Source organism: Oncorhynchus clarkii, chromosome 7 (genome assembly GCF_045791955.1).
Source record: "Oncorhynchus clarkii lewisi isolate Uvic-CL-2024 chromosome 7, UVic_Ocla_1.0, whole genome shotgun sequence".
NCBI lineage: Eukaryota > Metazoa > Chordata > Actinopteri > Salmoniformes > Salmonidae > Oncorhynchus > Oncorhynchus clarkii.
Window position 1 is genome coordinate 61,340,840 of NC_092153.1, and position 23,814 is coordinate 61,364,653.

The 23,814-nt window shown below is 40.7% G+C and overlaps 1 protein-coding gene across 50 annotated transcripts in view; it reads right to left on the minus strand.

Moving 5' to 3' along the window:
- Positions 1–3,086: 3,086 nt before the first annotated feature.
- The window catches only part of LOC139413591 (zinc finger protein 740-like), a 40,470-nt gene continuing 19,742 nt past the window's right edge, over positions 3,087–23,814 (minus strand). For 11 of the 50 annotated variants that reach the window (XM_071161151.1, XM_071161133.1, XM_071161121.1 and 8 more), the window contains 16 exons: positions 23,488–23,571; positions 22,831–22,914; positions 19,984–20,067; positions 19,520–19,603; positions 18,671–18,754; positions 17,621–17,704; positions 16,966–17,049; positions 16,675–16,758; positions 16,299–16,382; positions 15,432–15,515; positions 13,568–13,651; positions 11,249–11,332; positions 9,251–9,334; positions 8,290–8,373; positions 7,696–7,814; positions 3,093–5,947 (listed from right to left, as the gene is read on the minus strand). In XM_071161151.1, the coding sequence (XP_071017252.1) occupies positions 5,774–5,947; positions 7,696–7,814; positions 8,290–8,373; positions 9,251–9,334; positions 11,249–11,332; positions 13,568–13,651; positions 15,432–15,515; positions 16,299–16,382; positions 16,675–16,758; positions 16,966–17,049; positions 17,621–17,704; positions 18,671–18,754; positions 19,520–19,603; positions 19,984–20,067; positions 22,831–22,914; positions 23,488–23,571 (1,469 nt within the window). In that variant the 3' untranslated portion in view covers positions 3,093–5,773. Of the gene's footprint in view, positions 5,948–7,695; positions 7,815–8,289; positions 8,374–9,250; positions 9,335–11,248; positions 11,333–13,567; positions 13,652–15,431; positions 15,516–16,298; positions 16,383–16,674; positions 16,759–16,965; positions 17,050–17,620; positions 17,705–18,670; positions 18,755–19,519; positions 19,604–19,983; positions 20,068–22,830; positions 22,915–23,487; positions 23,572–23,814 lie in introns of all 50 variants that reach the window. The other 39 variants (XM_071161160.1, XM_071161154.1, XM_071161139.1 and 36 more) reach the window with 32 other exon arrangements.

Sequence of the window (23,814 nt, forward strand, 5' to 3'; positions counted from 1 at the left end):
ACCTGTACGTTCCAAAGAACTTCTGGATCACCGCAAACACGGTTTCATTTAAGGCAAAGTGGGCCGTTTAATTTGACTTGAAGAGATTTGGAGCAGTTACACCAACAATGCCCTTTGAGTTCATGCCAACACATGGAGAGGAAGGTCCGAAAACTGCCAAAGACTTCAGCCACCCAAGCCACAGACTGTTCTCTCTGCTACCATCTGGCAAACGGTAACGGAGCATCAGGTCTTACACCAACAAGCTCCGAGACAGCTTCTATCCCCAAGCCATGCCCATGACTGTTAAATAGTTAATGAAGTGGTTACCTGGACTATCTACATTGACCCTATGCACACTCAAGACTACCCACACTATATATCATACAAACCCACACACACAGTACACACTACATACGCACACTCAAGACTACCCACACTATATATCATACAAACCCACACACACAGTACACACTACATACGCACACTCAAGACTACCCACACTATATATCATACAAACCCACACACACAGTACACACTACATATGCACACTCAAGACTACCCACACTATATATCATACAAACCCACACACACAGTACACACTACATACGCACACTCAAGACTACCCACACTATATATCATACAAACCCACACACACAGTACACACTACATACGCACACTCAAGACTACCCACACTATATATCATACAAACCCACACACACAGTACACACTACATATGCACACTCAAGACTACCCACACTATATATCATACAAACCCACACACACAGTACACACTACATACGCACACTCAAGACTACCCACACTATATATCATACAAACCCACACACACAGTACACACTACATATGCACACAAACACACTCATACACTTCTGCAACTGTTTTTCTACTCCTCTAGCCTGATGCCTAGTCACGTTACTCCTGTCTATATGTACATACCTACCTCAATTACCTTGTACCCCTGCACATTGATATGGCATTGGTACTCCCTGTATATAGCTTCATGCCTCGTGTTTTTATTAACTCTGCATCGTTGGGAAAAGGGTTTGGAAGTAAGCGTTTCATTGGAAAGTCTACACCATTTGTATTCGGCGCATGTGACAAATACAATTTGATTTGACACCAACTACCGCCTGGGGTAGGGTCTCTAAAGGACAATTACCGCCACAAGTTTTTATATATATATATATATATATATACACTGCTCAAAAAAATAAAGGGAACACTTAAACAACACAATGTAACTCCAAGTCAATCACACTTCTGTGAAATCAAACTGTTCAGGATGGTACATCAATGCGAGCTGTGGCAAGAAGGTTTGCTGTGTCTGTCAGCGTAGTGTCCAGAGCATGGAGGCCCAACCAAGAGACAGGCCAGTACATCAGGAGATGTGGAGGAGGCCGTAGGAGGGCAACAACCCAGCAGCAGGACCGCTACCTCCGCCTTTGTGCAAGGAGGAGCAGGAGGAGCACTGCCAGAGCCCCGCAAAATGACCTCCAGCAGGCCACAAATGTGCATGTGTCTGCTCAAACGGTCAGAAACAGACTCCATGAGGGTGGTATGAGGGCCCGACGTCCACAGGTGGGGGTTGTGCTTACAGCCCAACACCGTGCAGGACGTTTGGCATTTGCCAGAGAACACCAAGAATGGCAAATTCGCCACTGGCGCCCTGTGCTCTTCACAGATGAAAGCAGGATCACACTGAGCACATGTGACAGATGTGACAGTCTGGAGACGACGTGGAAAACGTTCTGCTGCCTGCAACATCCTCCAGCATGACCGGTTTGGCGGTGGGTCAGTCATGGTGTGGGGTGGCATTTCTTTGGGGGGCCGCACAGCCTTCCATGTGCTCGCCAGAGGTAGCCTGACTGCCATTAGGTACCGAGATGAGATCCTCAGACCCCTTGTGAGACCATATGCTGGTGCGGTTGGCCCTGGGTTCCTCCTAATGCAAGACAATGCTAGACCTCATGTGGCTGGAGTGTGTCAGCAGTTCCTGCAAGAGGAAGGCATTGATGCTATGGACTGGCCCGCCCGTTCCCCAGACCTGAATCCAATTGAGCACATCTGGGACATCATGTCTCGCTCCATCCACTAACGCCACGTTGCACCACAGACTGTCCAGGAGTTGGCGGATGCTTTAGTCCAGGTCTGGGAGGAGATCCCTCAGGAGACCATCCGCCACCTCATCAGGAGCATGCCCAGGCGTTGTAGGGAGGTCATACAGGCACGTGGAGGCCACACACACTACTGAGCCTCATTTTGACTTGTTTTAAGGACATTACATCAAAGTTGGATCAGCCTGTAGTGTGGTTTTCCACTTTAATTTTGAGTGAGACTCCAAATCCAGACCTCCATGGGTTGATAAATTTGATTTCCATTGATCATTTTTGTGATTTTGTGGTCAGCACATGCAACTATGTAAAGAAAAAAGTATTTAATAAGAATATTTCATTCATTCAGATATAGGATGTTATTTTAGGGTTCCCTTTATTTTTTTGAGCAGTGTATATATATATATATATATATCAGTCCCAATAATGAGTATGTAGCTTAGCAATGTTTCAATAAACCTTCAAAGAACATACATTCTAGCCAGGTAGTGGTCCCAGATCAGTTCGTGCTCATTGTCAAGACAAATGTGTTTGGCACGACAATGAGAAGTTGGCATGGTAGTGTAGACTGGTACTCTGATTATCAGGAATCTACAATATGACACTGACTAGACTTTCTGCACACATCTCATATTTCCTCTCAACTTTGGTACCCTCTTGAGGACTCATGGTGTAATTGTGATAACGTACAGGAACTCAAGTCCTTTTGTTCAACCAACCTAGAATACCTCAAACACATGCTGACCGTTTTATCTCCCAAGACAATTTTCTTCGGTTATAGTCACAGCTATGTATATCCCCCTCAAGCAGATACCGCGACGGCCCTCAAAGAACATCACTTTCACAAGCATTTCGCTACACGCGCAATAACATCTGCTAAACACGTCTGTGACAAATACAATTTGATATATTCATATCACTAAATTATCCCCCCAGACAAGGCTGTTGGAGTAAACAGAGGAAACAAAACTCAAGTCTTTTATAAAGTATTTTATTTCAGCATAATGGTAGGAAGCCTCTCCCCTTACAATTAAAACTAATTGGATCACAAGGGTACATATTAGTTTCCCCATTTTTACAATGATCAAATGTAACATTTTTTTAAGAAGTTATTTTTATGCACGTATTTTGCTTAGACAAAATAATAATCAATATAAGATCCTATCTTAACTGAGGACTATAACTCTGCATGCAAGACTAATAAAGACAAAGAAAATACTAACTTGTGATAGCTAATGTAGATGCTGTTGCTTACCTAATATTTCTATCAATATAATTCACTACAAATAGAAGGGGACCTGTATAAAAACAGTCATTTTCTTGAGGTACTACCACCTCTAATCTTGAAATTACTAAAACGCCCTGGGCTCTCAACACAGTACTGATCCAAATGGTTCTGCCATCTTTGTCAAGTTGAGTAGTAAGAGGCTCTGTCTAAAGACTAACATCTAGAACAGTTGATTTTTTAAAATCCATATTTCATGTTTTTTACTTTTGTTTTTATCACTCCAGTGTTTATATTATCAGAAAAAAAGGTCCTTGAAACATTACCAGAATCGTCAAATACAGTAGAGCAGAGAGAAAGGAGCTCTTCTCTAACCGCACCATCCTTTACCTGACCCTTAGAAGAAAATAAACCTCACTGTATTAACTGATCAGACTCAAAAGATTCTATTGCATTTTCATCATGAGATTGAGAACAATACTTAAAAGGACAGAACTGAAAGGGCTTTAACAGTTAATGGCAACCAACCTTGCCCTGTGGCCTCACTAGTGGGTAGTGGTGGTTACAGGTGGCATCCTTTCCACATTTCTTGGGGCAAGGGGTTGCCAAATCATACAGTAAGCTGCAGTTTCTTAACCCTGGTACTAGAATACCCCTGTTTGCTGGATTGCATCATTTAATCACTCAGGCATTTTTAAAACAGTTAAATATCTTAACTACTGCAGAGTACATCGTAACATTTCTGGAATATACATTTGGCATTACTAAATAAACAAAAGTACATTGGTTTCACTAACAGTAGTAGCCTGGCGACATTGAGAATCATTCAATTCAATGACTCGGTTTAAGTGAAGTCCAGCACACACTGGTCCTCAGTACCAGGTTTCAGAGATCCTTCCCTAAACTGCTCTACAAGCCCACAGACAGGCTGCTGTGGAACACCACCAATAGGAATACTGATTAACCAGGACAAGAGTAGATAGACATTAATGAAAGCATCTCTGTGCTCTGTAGCCATTACACTTGGAGGGGGTAAACCACAGACATGTTCAAAAGTTCAGTACAGGTTACAGTCATTCATTACAATATAATTTTACACTACAATGATTATTTAAGAGAGATCTTATTCGAGTTAAGGCTAACCCCCGAAAGAACATGACAGAAATCCTTTATACACACCTACCCCAATCTCAGTTAAAGGCATTTGTTAGTGTGTAGCAAAGTGAAACAAGTGTTCATTTAACTATCAGAAAAAGTATCTGTATGGCCTTTAGCTGACCAAAGCACTGCCTGACAAATTGAAGTTAGCACTATTAGCATCTCACTGGAATTGTCAAACTCCCCTCACGTAATCATTCAGGAACCCAGGGTTAAATTATTACCAATAATAACCAGCACTATATCAATTCTCAACGAACAGATTAAGGAATATTTGCCTATGCCTTATAGTGCCATTGTAGTAAGCAGTGTTCTATAAAGGTGACAGCTTTGGAAAAACATACCCAGCTTTTAAAAAGGCAGTGGCGCATCCTTATAATCGTATCTGAAAATTATAATTAAACAATGAACTAAAAAAAACAAAAGGCAAATTAAACAAATAACATAAGCACGCTCTAAGGCCACAAGACTGTGTATACCTCCTGCTATGCTCTCAACATGAGGATCTGTACAAACAAAGTAATGGAACTTGCTGAAGCTGCCATCTTGTGCCGTTGTTTTCCACGTACATCTTTATAAGAACTGACTGTAAAAGAGAGCCTGCGACCTGCTCCCATAGACCTCTGTACATACACCGTTAAAGGGTGTAATGTAACTTGCTAACAATATCATCATGTCTGTTCCACTTCCTGAGTCATCAGCAAATTTATCCAACAAGAACCACAATATCCTCTGACCTGACCCTTCACTTCTGACCTGTTAGGACATCCTCCACTTGCCTATATCATCCTAAAATCAAACTTTATGGAACCCCTTTTTAGTTTTAGTTCTGACACCTGTACCATTGTCTGACAACTCTTTTTTTCTTTCACAAACTACATTTTCTACAAACGTCCTGTGTTGTTTATTGTTATATAGATATATATATATATATCCCACTTCATCATTGTGATGGTGTAACAAACATTTAACACCCACCCCCTCTACCAGAGAGTACCACCAACAGCAAACAATACATCTAAATAATAATAAAAAACAACTTTTAAAAAATAGATTAAGTACAAAATAGACCAGCGATTATCGAAGGAAACTCGCTCTCAAAAGAAGACAAAAACATCTGTCCCGCTGTCATAGTAACCTCAGGACCCGAGATGAAGGATCAGTCTTTGCCAGAGTGTGGCGCCACTGAGTGCAGGGTTGAGTGAGACTAGGTGGCCTGTCCCGTCTCTGAGAGATGGTGTGTGTGTATGGAGGGAGGGAGGATGGAAGGGAATGTCAGTCAGACAGCCAGTCGACCAGGGGGTGGGTGAAGGGGGCTCCAGGTGGGCGGAGCGGGTGGGGGCTCCTGGGAGTAAGGGCGGGGCTCGCAGCACGGCTGGTTCTCCACCTTGGCTACACCACGGCCCTGGCACAGCCGCCGATGTCGCAGCAGCCGGTCCGTCCGCGAGAAGTTCTACAACACATACATGGAGGATTTATGCAGCATTCATTTAAACAGATGAGTGTGTACACATGCCCAATAAAATTAAGCCCACTGTGTCCGTTTGGTCAATGGGCTTTTCTGGTGCATGTGGGTCAAATCCAATCTTATACAACAGGTAGACCTTACCGTGAAATGCTTACTTACAAGCCCTTAACTTTATTTTCTTAGAACTGCATTGTAGGTTAAGAAAAGAGACTAAATAATGTAAAGTAATAAAATAACAATGAGGCTATATACAAGGGGTACCAGTACCGAGTCAATGTGCGGGGGTACAGGTTAGTCAAGGTCATTTGTACATGTAGGTAGGGGTAAAGTGCCTACGCATAGATAATAAACAGCGAGCAGCAGCAGTGTTAAAACAAAGGGAGTCAATGTAAATAGTCTGGGTGGCCATTTGATTAGCTGTTCAGGAGTCTTATGGCTTGGGGGTAGACGCTGTTATGAAGCCTTTTGGACCTAGATTTGGCGCTCTGGGTACCGCTTGCCGTGCGGTAGCTATGAGTCTATGACTAGGGTGACTGGAGCGATAATTTTTTGGGCCTTCCTCTGACACTGCCTAGTATATAGGTCCTGGATGGCAGGAAGTTTCGCCCCAGTGATATACCGGGCCGTACGCACTACCCTCTGTAGCGCCTTGCAGTCAAATCCCGAGCAGTTGCCATACCAGGCAATGATGCAACCGGTCAGGATGCTCTCGATGGTGCAGCTGTAGAACTGAGGATCTGGGGACCAATGCCAAATATTTTCAGTCTCGAGGGGGAAAAGGTGTTGTCGTGCTCTCGTCACAACTGTCTTGGTGTGGTTGGACCATGATAGTTTGTTGGCGATGTGGACAGCAAGGAACTTGAAACTCTCGATCCGCTCCACTACAGCCCCGTGAAGGGGGATGTGTTCGGCACTCTTTTTCCTGTAGTCCACGATCATCTCCTTTGTCTTGCTCACATTGAGGGAGAGTGTGCTGTCCTGGCACTGCAATGTCTTGAACGCTGAGCTGTAGTCAATGAACAGCATTCTCAGATAGGTGGTCCTTTTGTCCAGGTGGGAAAAGGAAGTGTGAAGTGCAATTGAGATTGAGTCATCTGTGGATCTGTTGGGGCGGTATGTGAATTGGAGTGGGTCTAGGGTTTCCGGGATGATGGTGTTGATGTGAGCCATGACCAACCTTTCAAAGCACTTCATGGCTACCAACGTGACTGCATGTCAGAGTATGTGCATACATTCTCTTACCTGTGGGCACAGCTCAAGGAGAAGACTTATTTTTAACGTGGGCAGGCATCTGTATGTTGGTATATCCGTGTGTGTGTGTGCATGACCAATGCAATACATTCTCTTATGTGCTGGCACTGCTCACCCTAAAAAATAAAATTCTAACCTGGTAGGGCATGTCTTTGCTACGTGTCTATCAGCGTGTACATGTGCCTCTGTGACACCATTCTCCAATGTGCGGTCACTGCTCACCCTGCGGCAGATGTTTTGTAACCACTGCTCACCCTGCGGCAGATGTTTTGTAACGTAAGAGGGCATGACGCTCTCTCCTTGCTTCGTGAGCATGTCTGGGTGTGTATGTGTTCCTCAGTGCCAGCACGCAAGGCAAGTTCTTCTACGTGTTGGCACTGCTCACACAGATGGCATCTCTCCAATGCAGGTGTGTATATGTACGTGCCTGGGTATGTGTGTGCCTCTTTCTCTGTTCCTCGTCTGTGTCTAAGTTATTTTACCTGCTGGCATCGCTCACATTGATAAGGCTTCTCTCCGCTGTGGACACGCTTGTGTCTCTCCAGATGGTAACGCTGGATAAACCTCATGTCACACATGTCACAAGCAAACGGCTTCTCCCCTAAAAGAGCACACAAACAGATTCATCACATCAAATCCACAGAGTCGAACCACAACAAACTGTATATGATTTACTCTTAAAAAAGTCTACTGGCTACAATAACTAATCTACAAATGTTTGTTAAAGTGATGGGAAACTGTTTCTTTAGATCTTCTGACATCAAAACTAAGACAAACTACTGAATATGAGCCAGTTTCTGGACAGGAATTAAGGATAAGAAACTAAACTTGTGGTAACATTTTAAGATGTCTTGTCATCAACTCATTATGTGTAGATAAAAGTGGAAACTGATATTTTGTTTTTGCTTTTTAAATCAAACCAACTCGATGCCACTGAAAAGTTTTGATAGTTTGAGGCTGGTTCAACAGCTCATCAAATGACATGACAATCCAAACTCGAGTTTGTTGTGATCGTATATTTGTTTTGGTTAAAATAGACTTTATTGGGGATAAGGGTACAGTAAATGGGGGCATACCCGTATGAGTGTGGCTGTGTCTCTCCAGGTGGTTACGCTGAATAAACCTCATGTCACACATGGAACAAGCATACGGCTTCACCCCTACACACACAGAGCAATGCATTAGCTCTCACTCCAAAGAGTACAACACAAAAATCAAGTTAGCACTACAAATACTATTGTGAGATAATTGTTTGCTACCATAAGCATGTAACAATTACAGTAAGAGTGCTTTACGTGTCATATCACGATGTGGACCCTGAAGATGGGGGCTGTTGATCACAAGGATGAGAAGACGTGGCAATCTGACTTGTTTATTAAGCTCTAATGAACACTACTTTTTTTCATCACACTACTAGCTAATTAACAACAATCAACACACGCAATTGTGAACTAATTGTGAACTAAGCACCGAGCACAAAATCTGTAATTGTGTGTCAAAGCCTTCGCAGAACGTATAATCCCACTGCAAAAATAACTAGCTAAAATAATCATTAGACAATGTAAAAAATAGTTGTAGTTTCAAATTTTAACTAAATTCTTCACTAAAATCATTATAGCAATAGCTACTTAGCTGCAGACAATGTCTCACAACAAGCTTACAATATGATATCGTTTTACTTGGTGCTTGGCCAATTCATGTTTGGAATAGCAGGAAATAGATTGTTATAGATTTATTGTTCAAATAAATGTTTTTATTATCTCAACATCCACATGATAGCTAAATTAGCTGAAGATCTTTAGGGGTCTAGCTTTAAACAATAAAAAATGGAACTTGTACTAGAATGTATTACAAATATTAATTTGTGTTGCTGCAGTATTTTAAACTTAAAATCAACAATTTACTAATTTATCACTACAAAACTATGTAGATGAGAAATTTTTATTTTCTAGCAGTCCTTCATTACGTGTGTGAAAATATATTACGAACATCCTTTACTAGCTTGTATGTGTGATAGGTACGGTGAGCGGACTGTACCCGTATGAGTGAGGCAGTGTCTTGTCAGGTGGTAGCGCTGAACAAACCTCATGTCACACATGGTGCAAGCGTAAGGTTTCACACCTAAATGCACAAAGCATTGAGATATTATGTTTGTGCCTCGCACCATTTTAAGTCCAATAGGAAGTTTAAGTACAGTTTATCCATTTACGCTAAACTGATTTTTACCACTAATTTCAATTCATGCAATGACTTACAGGGGATTCAGGTGGAAGAACCAGGGAGATGTTTTCTCCAACTATTTTTTTAAATGTATTTTTCAATGCTTTAGTCCACAACCACAACACATCACATGAGCTGATGATGTAATCTAATAGTAAAACTACCCCTTCTCATCCAAACTTATGGAAATTCTGGACTTTTTTGGATATTAAACCTAACAATATATATTTCACCTATATTTATTTGTGCATGATGACTATCATATACAGTACCAGTCAAAAGTTTGGACACCTACTCATTCAATGTTTTTTCTTTATTTATACTATTTTCTACAAACTACGAAATAACGTGTTAAATCAAAATACATTTTATAGTTGAGATTCTTCAAAGTAGCCACCCTTTGCCTTGACAGCTTTGAGCACTATTGGCATTCTCTCAACCAGCTTCACCTGGAATGCTTTTCCAACAGTCTTGAAGGAGTTCCCACATATGCTGAGCACTTGTTGGCTGCTTTTCCTTCACTCTGCAGTCCAACTCATCTCAAACCATCTCAATTCAGTTGAGGTCAGGTGATTGTGGAGGCCAGGTCATCTGATGCAACACTCCATCACTCTCCTCCTTGGTCAAATAGCCCTTATACAGCCTGGAGGTGTGTTGGGTCATTGTCCTGTTGAAAAACAAATACTATTCCCACTAAGCGCAGACCAGATGGGATGGCGCATCGCTGCAGAATGCTGTGGTAGTCATGCTGGTTAATTGTGCCTCGAATTCGAAATAAATCAGTGTCACCAGCAAAGCACTATCACACCACCTCCTCCATGCCTCATAGTGGGAACCAGACATGCGGCGGTCATCTGTTCACCTACTCTGCATCTCACAAAGACATGACGGTTGGAACCAAACATTTCAAATTTGGACTCATCAGACCAAAGGACAGTTTTTCAACAGTTCTAATGTCCATTGCTCATGTTTCTTGGCCCAAGCAAGTCTTTACTTCTTATTGGTGTCCTTTAGTAGTGGGTTTCTTTGCAGCAATTTGGCCTGATTCACTCAGTCTCCTCTGAACAGTTGTGTTTGAGATGTGTCTATTACTAGAACTCTGTGAAGCATTTATTTGGGCAGCAATTTGAGGCTAGTAACTCTAATGAACTTATCCTCCAACAGCAGAGGTAACTCTGGGTCTTCCATTCCTGTGGCGGTCCTCATGAGAGCCAGTTTCGTCATAGTGCTTGATGGTTTTTGCGACGGCACTTGGAGAAACTTTCAAAGGTCTTTTTCTTGATGGACTGACCATGTCTTAAAGTAATGGAGTGTCATTTCTCTTTGCTTATTTGAACTGTTCTTGTCAAACTATGGACTTGGTCTTTTCCCAAATGGGTCCATCTTCTGTATACCACCCCTACCTTGTCACAACACATCTGATTGCCTCAAACACATTAAGGAAAGAAATTCCACAAATTAACTTTTAACAAGGCACACCTGTTAATTTAAATGCATTCCAGGTGACTAACTCATGAAGCTGATTGAGAGAATGCCAAGAGTGTACAAAGCTGTCATCAAGGCAAAGGGTGGCTACAGTGAAGAATCTCAAAATATTTTGATTTGTTTAACACTTTTTGGTTACTACATGATTCCATATGTTATTTCAGTTTTGATGTCTTCACTATTATTATACAATGTAGAAAATAGTAAAAATAAAGAAAAACCCTGGAATGAGTAGGTGCGACTGCTCCTGCACATCCCGCTAACCCTATATGCAAGGCTTGAGGTGTGGCCTGATCTTGGGTACAGTGGGTACGGTGAGCGGACCCCTACCCAAATGAGTGAGGCTGTGTCTTGAGAGGTGGTATCGCTGGTAAAATCTCTTGTCACACATGGTGCAACCATATGGCTTCACCCCTATACACACAAGGGCATCAATACGTTACTTTGTGCCTCTTGTTAGTCTTCCACTAAGTTTTCCATAAAGTTCAGACAAATACAGCACAACAGACAATATGCACCAAGTGCTGTCATCAACATTCTGCCTTCACACAACAGGACTGGTGTTGACAACTTTTTGTGGGGTAAGAAACCAGCTATTGTTAGCAGCACAATGTTACAAAAATTGTAGATAAAGTAGACAATTGATTTCCATGATAACTTCAAAACACACATTTGTAAGGCATGTGATCATCATCAGCACAGTGTGTGTGTACGCTGCTGTTCTGACTAGGCCAAATCACTGCAGGAAAGTCGCTTCATTTTTGAAAACTAACAGGTAAAATAATCCTTAAATAATGCTGAATTTACCTTAGCCACTTTTAGGGGGGAAAATGAGAAGGGGACTGAAAGATCTAATGACTAGTGCAACATTGCCAAGTTGGAAATACGGAGCAGGAGAAGGTGTTTTCAGATTGTAGACATCTTTAACCCTTTCTGCAGGTTCCAATATCTGTCATTTAACTAATACATCATAAACTGTCTGGATTTAAAATACACATACAATTTTGGAAGACATCATTACAACTGGGAGTTATTCCAATTTGAAACTTATTGAGGCATTACGTCTTGTGTTTTCAGTGATCATTTTTTGGACAATTAAGTTTCATGCATTTTTTTAATCGCTTATATCCACCACACATCTCATCAAATGTAATCTGGTAGTAAAACTAGCCTTTCAAATCCTTAAGTGAAATTACATTATTAACTTTTTGGGGGCTCAAACCTAAAATGTAGAGAATATATTTCACCTATATTGCATTCAGAAAGTATTCACACACCTTGACTTCCTCCAAATGTGGATGTGTTACAGCCTAAATTTAAAATGTATGTGTTATGACAAGCCTAAATAAGTTCAGGAGTAAAAATTAGCTTCTCTCTGTACCCCACACATACAGATAATTGTAAGGCCCCTCAGTCGAGCAGTGAATTTCAAACAACCGCAAAAGACCAGGGAGGTTTTCCAATGCCTCGTAAAGAAGGGCAGCTACTGGTAGAGATATATATTTACATATACACAGTGTATATATATATATATAAGTAATATACAATTCACCCAGTCACTACAAAAATACAGGCGTCCTTCCTAACGCCGCTGCCGGAGTGTAAGGAAACCGCTCAGGGATTTCACCATGAGGCCAATAGTGACTTTTAAACAGTTACGGAGTTTAATAGCAGTGATAGGAGAAAACTGAGGATGGATCAACATTGTACTCCATAATACAAACCTAATTGACAGAGTGAAAAGGAAGCCAGTACAAAATAAAAAATACTTTTAAAAAAATGCATCCTGTTTGCAACAAGGCACTAAAGTAATAGTGCAAAAAATGTAGCAAAGCAATTCACTTTTTGTCCTGAATACAAAGTGTTGCTTGGGGCAAATCCAATACATATTACTGAGTTCCCCTCTCCATATTTTCAATCATAGTGGTGGCTGCATCATGTTATGGTTATGCTTGTAATAGTTAAGGAATGGGGAGTTTTTTAGGATAGAAAAGAAACAGAATGGAGCTAAGCACAGGCAAAATCCTAGAGGAAAACCAGACACTGAGGGATGAATTCACCTTTCAGCAGGACAATAACCTAAAACAAGGCCAAATATACACTGGTGCTGCTTACAAAGAAGACAGTGAATGGCAGAGGTACAGTTTTGACTTAAATCTACTTGAAAAATCTATGGAAAGACCTGAAAATGATTGTCTAGAAATTATCAACAACAAATTTGACAGAGCTAGAATATTTTTTTTAAAGAAATGGACAAATTTGCACAATCCAGGTGTGTAAAGCTCAGGCTTACCCAGAAAGACTCACAGCTGTAATCACTGCCAAAGGTGCTTCTACAAAATGTTGACTCAGGGGTGTGAATACTTACGTAAATTAGATACCTGTATTTTATTTTCAATAAATCTGCAAACATGTTTTAACTTTGTTATTATGGGGTATTGCGTGTAGATGGGCAAGAAAATCTATAAATCCATTTTGAATTTAGGCTGTTACACAAAATGTGGAATAATTCAAGGTGTATGAATACTTTGAAGGCACTGAATACATTCCTTTGAGCACGACTAGCATATCAATTCTGCCAACCCTGTATACTGGGGTTCAGGTGTAGCCTGATCTTGGGTAAGGTGGGTACGGTGAGCGGACCCCTACCCAAATGAGTGAGGCTGTGTCTTGCCAGAAGGTAACGCTGGTAAAACCGCTTGTCACACATGGTGCAACCGTATGGCTTCACCCCTATACACACACACACACACACACAAGAATATCAATACATTACTGTAATGCCTCACACTCCATATTGAAATCTTCCAATATTAGGTTTACCATAAACATCAGGCACAATAACAGCTGGACTGACAATATGCACTAAGTGCTGTTATTATTAACATTCTGCCTTCACGCAACAGGGCTGGTGTTGCCAACTTTTTTGGGGGGGAAAAAAACCTATTGTCTACACATTGTCAATAGAAGTTGTTAGATTACACACATTTTCAAGGCATGTGATCATTACATAGCCTGTCGCAAATTTCTGAAAACTCTTGAGGCAAACGCTCGAGAATGCTTTAAATAATTGCTGAATTCGTCCTGACTCCTAGTCACTTTCAGGGGTCCAAAATGTTGCTAGATCTAGTGACTAAGGTAAAGTGTCCAAGTTGGCAATACTGAGCAGGATTGGGTGTTTTCAGATTGTAGACATCTGTAACCGTTTCTGCAGTTTCCAATAACATCCAATAACAATTATCATAACTGTCTGGCTTGAAAATACAAACATGTTTGGAAGACATCTCCACAACTACGTTTTTAATCTTATTGATGCATGAGTTACGGAGTGGTCAATGTACTTGTTTTTTTGCCAATTTCTTGGTAATACATTTTGCACACATCCCATGAGCTGATGTCATCTGGTGGTAATATTAGCCTAACATTAGCTTAATTCTCAAGGGTAATTACATATCAAACATAACTTACAAAATATTATATATTCACCAATACATTTCTTTGTGCATGACTAGCGTATAAATCCTGCCAACCCTGTATACTAGGGTTTGTGTGTCCTGATCTTTAAGGGATGGTTTCCCCAAATTGCAAAATTACATTGGTTTCCGTACCCTGCAAGCGGTCTATGGACAAGGTACATCAGCAATCCATGCTTTGGTTTTATTTCCCTGGCACGGTTTCCAAATGCTAATAGTGCTTGTTTTTCTTTTTTTTAATAAAATGTCTTTTTTTACACCTTTTTCTCCCCAACTTCGTGATATCCAATTTGTAGTTACAGTTTTGTCCTATCGCTGCAACTACCATACAGACGACTCAGGAGAGGCGAAGGTCGAGAGCCATGCGTTCCCTGAAACGTGACCCTGCCAAGCCGCACTGCTTCTTGACACTGCTCACTTAACCCGGAAGCCAGCCGCACCAATGTGTTGGAGGAAACGCTGTACAACTGGCGACCCTGTCAGCGTGCATGTGCCTGGCCCGCCACAGGAGCCCCTAGAGCACGATGGGACAAGGACATCCCGGCCGGCCAAACCATCCCCTAACCCAGACAACGCTGGGCCAATTCTGCGCCGCTTCATGGGTCTCCCAGTCGCAACACATCCCGGGATCGAACCCGGATCTGTAGTAAAGCCTCAAGCACTGCAGTGCCTTAGACCGCTGCGCACGCAAAATGCTACTATTTATAGCACAAATCCCATTCAAGTCATGGTACCGATATTAGCATTTTCCGCACATGTCCAAATCATCCAAGTGTCAAAAATGTATTGTGCAGCTCAGTCACGCCGATGATGTGAACATGCCTGAAAATGATAATATCGGTACCATGATTTGAATGTGATTTGTGCCACAAATGCTAAAACTCCAGTATTTGGACACAGTGCCAGGGAATCTAAACCAAAGCATGTACTGCTGTTATACCTTGTCCGTAGACCGCTTACAGGGTAAGGAAACCAATGTAATATTGTAATTTGGGTGAACTATCCCTATAATGACAGAAGTACGGTGAGCAGAACCATACCCATATGTGTGACGCTGTGTCTCGCCAGGTGGTGGCGCTGATAAAACCTCTTGTCACACATGGTGCAACCATACGGCTTCACTCCTATACACAAAGAATGTTTTATTATTTTTCTGTTTCACACTCCATCCTTCAAAGATGTGTGAATCTATTGAATAGCATGTGTATGAGTTTATACTTGATTGATTGTTTATTAATCACTGTTGTAAACCTATGTAATTATAACAGAGGATTAACACTGAAAATGTCATTACACCGCCACTTCGATAACTCGCGGTGGTCGTTGGAGTCGAACAAAGCACACGTTTTTTTGGTTTTACGTGGGAATTGGGGTTGAGCAATAAAACGTCATCTGTACAGAACTCACTTTTAAAATGGTAGAAAATATAGGGCTTTCCATCCACTGGGTTCAGAATGTAAACGTGAACTTGTCATCAAGTGTGATTTCTCTCATACCCAAAACACCACTTGACACGGAATTACAATAGAGCTAATAATAACCACAGTGTTATCAACGTGCTGCTTTCACGCAGCAGAATGGACCCGTTTTTGGATGGTAGAATTACTTGAACTACTGCTTGTTAAGGTTACAAGAAAAAAAGTATGATAACACCTGCTCAATTGAAATAGTCTCGGTTTGAAAATAGAAGACAATTTGGAAGAGATCCGAATCCGCATGCTATTGAGGTGCGAGTTATCGAACAGTCGGTGTAGTTGTTTTTCCCAAAATAGCAAAACACATCACATGAGCTGATGACATCATCTGGTAGTAATATAAGCCCTTGTCCTTAGAAGAAATGGAATTATGGACGTTTTGAATATCAAACCTAACATGCAAACATTTCACCAATAGCCTTAATGACATACCCATGTGAGTGACGCTGTGTCTCGCCAGGTGGTGGCGCTGAAAAAACCTCTTGTCACACATGGTGCAAGCGTACGGCTTCACCCCTATACACACAGAACAATACGTTACTTTGGTTCTCAGAATTAATCCACTGAAGTCTTCCAATATTATGTGTATTCAGTTAAACTAAATTAATTGTTTATAAGCCACTGCTGTCCATACAAACTTATGGGAAATTATCCAACCTATCCACAAATAATTATATATATATATATATATATATATATCTATACATTTCTTTGTGCATGACTAGCATATAAATCCTGCCAACCCTGTAAACTAGGATTCAGGTGTACCCTGATCTTAAAGACATGGGTACGGTGAGTGGACCCATACCCATATGAGTGACGCTGTGTCTCCGCAGGTGGTGGCGCTGAAAAAACCTCTTGTCACACATGGTGCAAGCGAACGGCTTCACCCCTATACACACAGAACAGCATTATATTAATGCTGCACTCTCCATCGATTGAAGTGTTCCATATTAAGTTCAGGTATATACCAGATCTTCTGAGCTTTGGGGGGGGGGGGGGGGGGGGGGGGGGGGGGTCTGGTGCTTTGAGAATATGTATACTAAGGTTCAGGTGTAGCCTGATCTTAATGATGTGGGTACGGTGAGCGGACCCATACCCATATGAGTGATGCTGTGTCTCCGCAGGCGGTGGCGCTCAAAAAACCTCTTGTCACACATGGTGCAAGCGTACGGCTTCACCCCTACACACACACACACACACACACACACACACACACACCAGCAGATTATGTTGTGTTTCACTGTCCATCGATTGAAGTCTTCCAATATTAAGTTCAGGCATATACTTTTATACTACATCGATTTCGTATAAAAATCACTGATGTCGTTAACATTCAAGGTATTCATCCTGAGGAATCTAAATACTCCACCACCTCAATAGCGTGCGTTTTTTTTTTATTTTTTTTTTATCAAAAAGGTGTTGACAAGGTGCAAGAATTAAGGGTGGCCAATAAAATGTAGAATGTAAGAAATTGATGACAAGTTTGATCTTTTACCATTAACTTCACACCAAATACAGTAACGATAAAAAAAGATGTACCTAGCTCTGTTATTGTTATCAACGTGGTAATTTCAAGCAGAAGGATTGAGTGTTTTTAAAGGTGTTTTTGAGATGCAAGAAAACCAATTATGGTAACACTTGCTTAATTCAAATATTATTGAGTTAAAGTGTTTAAACCTCGCCAACTATGTATACTCGGGTTCAGGTGTACCCTGATCTTAAAGACATGGGTACGGTGAGTGGACCCATACCCATATGAGTGATGCTGTGTCTCTGCAGGTGGTGGCGCTGAAAAAACCTCTTGTCACACATGGTGCAAGCGAACGGCTTCACCGCTGTACACACAGAAAATACAAAATGTCTTTATGTCTCACTTTCCATTGACTGAGGTCTTCCAAAATTAAGCTTAGGCATATACATTTATACTAAATAGATTTGGATAAACCACTGATGTCAATGGTGGTGTGTTTGACTGGTCCTCAGAATCTCGTATTTCCCAGTTGGTGAAGTCATCGTTATGACATGAGTGCGTTCAAGTGCTATTTTAGTTGGCGCTCACAATTTTTCAACCAATGAGATTTAAGCTTAATGGCGAAGAACCAATGTTGCTAGCTTGCTTACATTGACAATGTGTCAAGCTAGCTACATTGTAAATGGCTTTGTTTTACCATATTTTGGTCTAAAACAAAACATTTGGGGCCCAAGTTTCCCACCTCTAACAATTTGGAATGTCGTTCAAATGGTTATTTCAGAGTCCGGACCTCATATTTTCGGATTTCCAACAGCACTCCAACGCACCATAACTTCCAGGGTATTCACCCTGAAGAATACGATTTCACTACTACCTCAATAGCTTGCATTTTTGGGGTCTATCAAAAAAGTAAGGTGCGCAAATTAAGGACGGCCAATTAAACATAATTCGATTAGGATGAGACAATTTTACAAGGCGTCCATCCACGGAGCTGAGAATGTAAGAAATTGCACTTGGATGATGAGAAGTTCATGATCTAATACCATAAACTACACCACATTCAGTACCATCAACAATTTATCAATAGCGCAACATTCTTATCAACATGCTGCTTTCAAACAGCAGAATTTTAGGTTTTCAGTTGGTAGCCCCCCTTAACATCCCTAGAACCATGATTTATCCAACAATCTAAAATGTTATTTCATCATAAACAAATTCTTGGCCATCCTTTATTCACGCAGTAGCTAGCATATAGGCTAAACCCTTCCAACTCTGTATACTAGGGTTCAGGTGTGGATTAATGACATGGGTACGGTGAAGGGACCCATACCCATATGAGTGACGCTGTGTCTCCGCAGGTGGTCTCGCTGGAAAAACCTCTTGTCACACATGGTGCAAGCGTACGGCTTCACCCCTATACACACAGAACATTATTATTTTATGCCGCACTCTTCATAAATTGAAGTGTTCCAATATTAAAGTTCAGGCATATACATTATCATAAACTGATAGCTTATAAAACCCTGATGTTGATCCATGCGATGACTTCCTTGCTATTCATCCTGAAGAATCCGATTACACTACCAACTCAAAAGCTTGCTGTTTTGGGGGTTAATCAAAAAGGTGTTGGTATAGTGAGCAAATTTTGGATTGGCCAATAAAACATCATTCATTTATGATGAACCACAATTTACAAGGTGTCCATCCAGACTTCAGAATGAAGGAAATTGCACTTAATGATACAACACAGTAGATGAACTGATGACATTATCTACTGGTAGTTCAAAGCTTTTTTAAAGCGCTCAATTTACCTAGTTGCAAAAAGAAAGTGGTTTTAGTGGCAGTTTATGACCTAGTGCTACTGGGAACTTCGCAAGTACAACATAGCAATGATGCAATATTACCGTTTTCATCAAAGGAGTTCACTTGTAAAGGACTGCAAATCACAATCATTATGTATAGAAATGCCCGTCTTCAGTCATCACTAGTCCAGCATGTCTTGAAAATTAAATATATTGTACTTTTTATTTCATCTTTAACTCATTTATCATAAATACCTGATCAAATCAACTGCTATTTTTGCAAAGTCTTACATCTTTATTGAACGTGTGCCTGTGACATTTTTACTAACATCCTATACTAGCTTGTATGTGTGATAGGTACGGTGAGCGGACTGTACCCGTATGTTTGAGGCTGTGTCTTGTCAGGTGGTAGCGCTGAACAAACCTCATGTTACACAGGGTGCAAGCGTAAGGTTTCACACCTAAACCCACAGAGCATCAATACATCATTTCAGAGCCTCGAATTTTAGGTTTAGATATGAATATACTTGGAAGTTAAATTGATTGGTAGTTTACCACTATACTTGCCATAATATACTCACGATTAACAAATCTTAAAAAATGTTTCCCCCAAATAAGTGAGATATTTTTTAAATGTGTTTTTCAAAGCTTTTGTCCACAACACGAGCTGATGATGTCACCTGGTGGCAAAACTAACCCTTCTCATCCTTAAGGTAAATTGAATTATGGACTTTGATATCAAACCTGCAAATAAAATTGTGCTCATCTTTTTTTGTGCATAAAACCTGCAAACCCTGTATACTAGGGTTCAATTACAGGGATACAGTGAGCAGGTGCATACCCATATGAGTGAGGCTGTGTCTTGCCAGGTGGTAGCGCTGGAAGAACCTCTTGTCACACATGGTGCAACCAAATGGCTTCACCCCTATACACACAGAGCACCAACTTCAGTATAAAAAATGTCAACTGCCAAAAATGATCGATCTTAACTTTACTGTAGCTCAATAAGCTTAGCAAAGTTTTGGTCTTGTTCACCAGACAAATTACTTTGACAGAAAATGTTGTTTCAGTGGTTGGTCAAAAAGGTGCAATCTACTAATCCAATTGGGACACGATTTCAGTGCCCATAGAGTAGGCCATATTGGGCCGTTTCCATGTTCAAAGGGTAATGCTAAGAAAGGTAGTGCCCTAATACACTGCAATAATACACCACAAAACATCTGCTGTAGCCTAAGCGTGGCTACTCGCTGTCAATGGTTTAGCTAATAACAATTGCAATTTCTGAGTCAGGTTAGAATTTTGGGTGAAAATACTGGTGGACAGATGGCTTCACGTCATGCTGTTCATATGAACATTAGATGTGAAAATTTTAGGCAGTTGGTACATATTTAAACATCACACACATTCACACAACCATGTGATTTTTGCCATGCTATTGTGACGTCACAAACTCCTGAAGCCGTCCGACTCTCAATCCTGAAATCCATCAAAGTAGGGCTGGGCGATATGGCCAAACTATCATATATTTTTCACATGACGGCATTTTAAGTTTTGAATAATAACAATTCTAAATGTTTTATGAGTACCTACACTGAACAAAACTATAAAACAACATGTAAAATGTTAAAATAAAATATGTACAAAAAGCTTATTTCTCCCAAATGCTATGCACAAATTTGTTTACATCCCTGTTAGTGAGAATTTCAACTTTGCCAAGATAATCCATCCACCTGACAGGTGTGGCATATCAAGAAGCTGATTAAACAGCATAATCATAAACCAGGTGCACCTTGTGCTGGGGACAATAAAAGGCCATAGTAAATTGTGCAGTTGTCACAACACAATGCCAGACGTGTCAAGATAAGGGAGTGTGCAATTGGCATACTGACGGCAGGAATGTCCACCAGGGAATTCAATGTTCATTTCTGTACCATAAGCCACCTCTAACGTTGTATTAGAGAATTTGGCAGTACGTCCAATGGCTTCACAACCGCAGACCACGTGTAACCATGCCAGCCCAGGACCTATACCTGGTTTCTTTACCTGCGGGATCTTCTGAGACCAGCCACCCAGACAGCTGGACAGTATTTGTCTGTAATAAAGCCCTTTTGTAGGGAAGAACTGGGCATGGCTCAGTTAGCTGCACCCCTCCCCAGTCATGTGAAATCCATAGATTAGGGCCTAATGAATTCATTTCAATTGACTGATTTCCTTATATGAATTCTAACTCAGTAAAATTGTTGTATGTTGCGTTTATATTTTTGTTCAGTATAGTTCATGACCCTAGGGTGAAAACGCATACGTGATTTCAATGGGCTTTTCGCTATTCTTATTGTTTTATATGGTTGAATCCATTGCATTTTTTGTTAATTTCCACATTGTGCCATGCAGGGCTGCATGATATGGGGAAAAAAAACAAAGCCTAGTTAATTGGTGAACTGTTGGAATGGAAATAGAATTAATGTTCTAATTGTATAGTTAGAATATAGTGGGCAGCAAATTGAATATATTGTTGTTTAACACGACAAAGAATAAACCAGGGAGGAATTATTGAAAGGGTAGGAACCAAAGTACTAGTCAGTGTTTCCAGTTGACCCTAATTAGATGTTACATTACATGTTATTTTCTTCAATCATGTAGCTTAGAAAACATATTCATGCTTTACCTTTTCCTCTCCGATTTAAAAAGATATAGTTTGTTCAAAACATGCTTATCTAGGCCTACACCAGCACTGGTACCATGCTGTATTAGATGGCTACATTTGTACTGACTCTTAGTACATTTAGCACGCTAGCTAGCCAGCTAACTAGCTATATTAGTATTAGCGGCTAACAAGATTTATTTTAGCCACAACTTGCTATTTAACCATGCAGACTGCAGTACTGAGTTAACCGCAAGAAAGTGCTTGTGACTCACGTGGTCGAGCAGCTACCCTCTCGAGTGAGTGGGCAGGGCTTAGTGTGGAAAGCGTAGTGCAGCAGGAGGGAGAAAGACGAATAAAGTAGCACAGCGGTGGAAACGCGCTGGGAGTTGCGTATTACATTTAACAAACCAAACGTAGAAAAATAGTTATATTAGGTAAAGTAAAACCCAAACAGGTCCGTGCATCAATACCGGTAATATAGTAAAATACGGTATACCGACCAGCCCTACATCAAAGATGGCTCCCATTGGACATTTTTTGAAAGACCGATGTTGCTGCCTAAAATGTTTGCTCTTAGCCAGACTCTAGCTCAACTCCAAGATGGGGGTTTAAAGATTTTATATCAGACCTGGGGCTTGATTAAATGGGTTCATTTCACTAACAAGCCTAATTTCTAAACATGATATGATGCTGGTTAACTAATGCTGTGCAATGATTTAAGGGTTGGAGAAGAATCCATCAGTCCTCTGTAACTGGTTACCTTGGAAATCATCTGCCTATGTAGAACAATATTCAACATCTTTCTCTCAGAAAACCTGTTCTGAAAGGAAACATGGCTAAGCATAAATGCAGTCTAATTTCTAAATAAAATGCCTTTAACAATACAAATTCGAGTTTGATGCAGCCATATGTATCAATTAAATTCAATTTTACCCCAACATCACATGGGGGGCGACTCATTTAACCACAATGCAGTGGGGCTCATGCATGGCATCTGAGGCCAGATTGACGCGAGAGGGAGGGATTCAAAGTGAGGTCACATACCCGTATGAGTGAGGCTGTGTCTCTCCAGTTGATAACGCTGAATAAACCTCATGTCGCACATGGAACAAGCATACGGCTTCACTCCTAAACAGACAGAGCATACAAATATTAGCCATCTTTCTGTTGCAGTTTTAATCTATTCTATACATTTGCATGCTCAATTTCCTGCTTTACAACTTAAATAGTATAAACAATCACATACAATGAAAAACCATACTTCGATAAAGAGTGTCCTTACCCTTAAGAGTACTAGCAATTACATTCCTCATATCATACAATGATTTTCTCTAAAGTTAAAAAACAATGTCATCTGGTGATAATCTCTCCCCTTGTTACAAATAGTCAATTATGAGGAACTTGGTTAGAGATCACTGACCAAAAAAAATAATGAAACAATACATTCTTAATACATAATGACATCACTCTAATATTTGATAACATGGGAATTTTTCTTTATAGTGGACAGTAGTTTCCAACAAAGCCTCTTTATTCCATTCACTGAGATTGAGAAGGGTTTACCAACACAAGGACATTCAACAATGAATTTTCTGTCTAACTTAGTAGTCTAACCATACAAATATTCATAACTGAATAATTTTGAGTCAGCAGCTCCAGTAAAAAAGCACTGAGAGTAAGATGGTAAATGAGCACTCATACCCGTATGAGTGAGGCCGTGTCTCGCCAGGTGGTAACGCTGGAAGAACCTCATGTCACACATGGAACAAGCGTACGGCTTCACCCCTATACACACACAGAGCACCAGTCAATACACCCCTATACACACACAGAGCACCAAACTTTAGAATAAATCTAAACCAAGAGTGTGTGTACCTGCACCAGTCATGTGAATATAGAAAGGCTTGTTTTAAGAACATGTGTTAACTGGGTTTGAATTGTGCCAGACACCAATATATGTATGAAAAAGTTGGAACTCAGTGGCCTAGTAAAGGTAGAGGCTTTAAAGTAGTGGCAGCGGTGCAACTT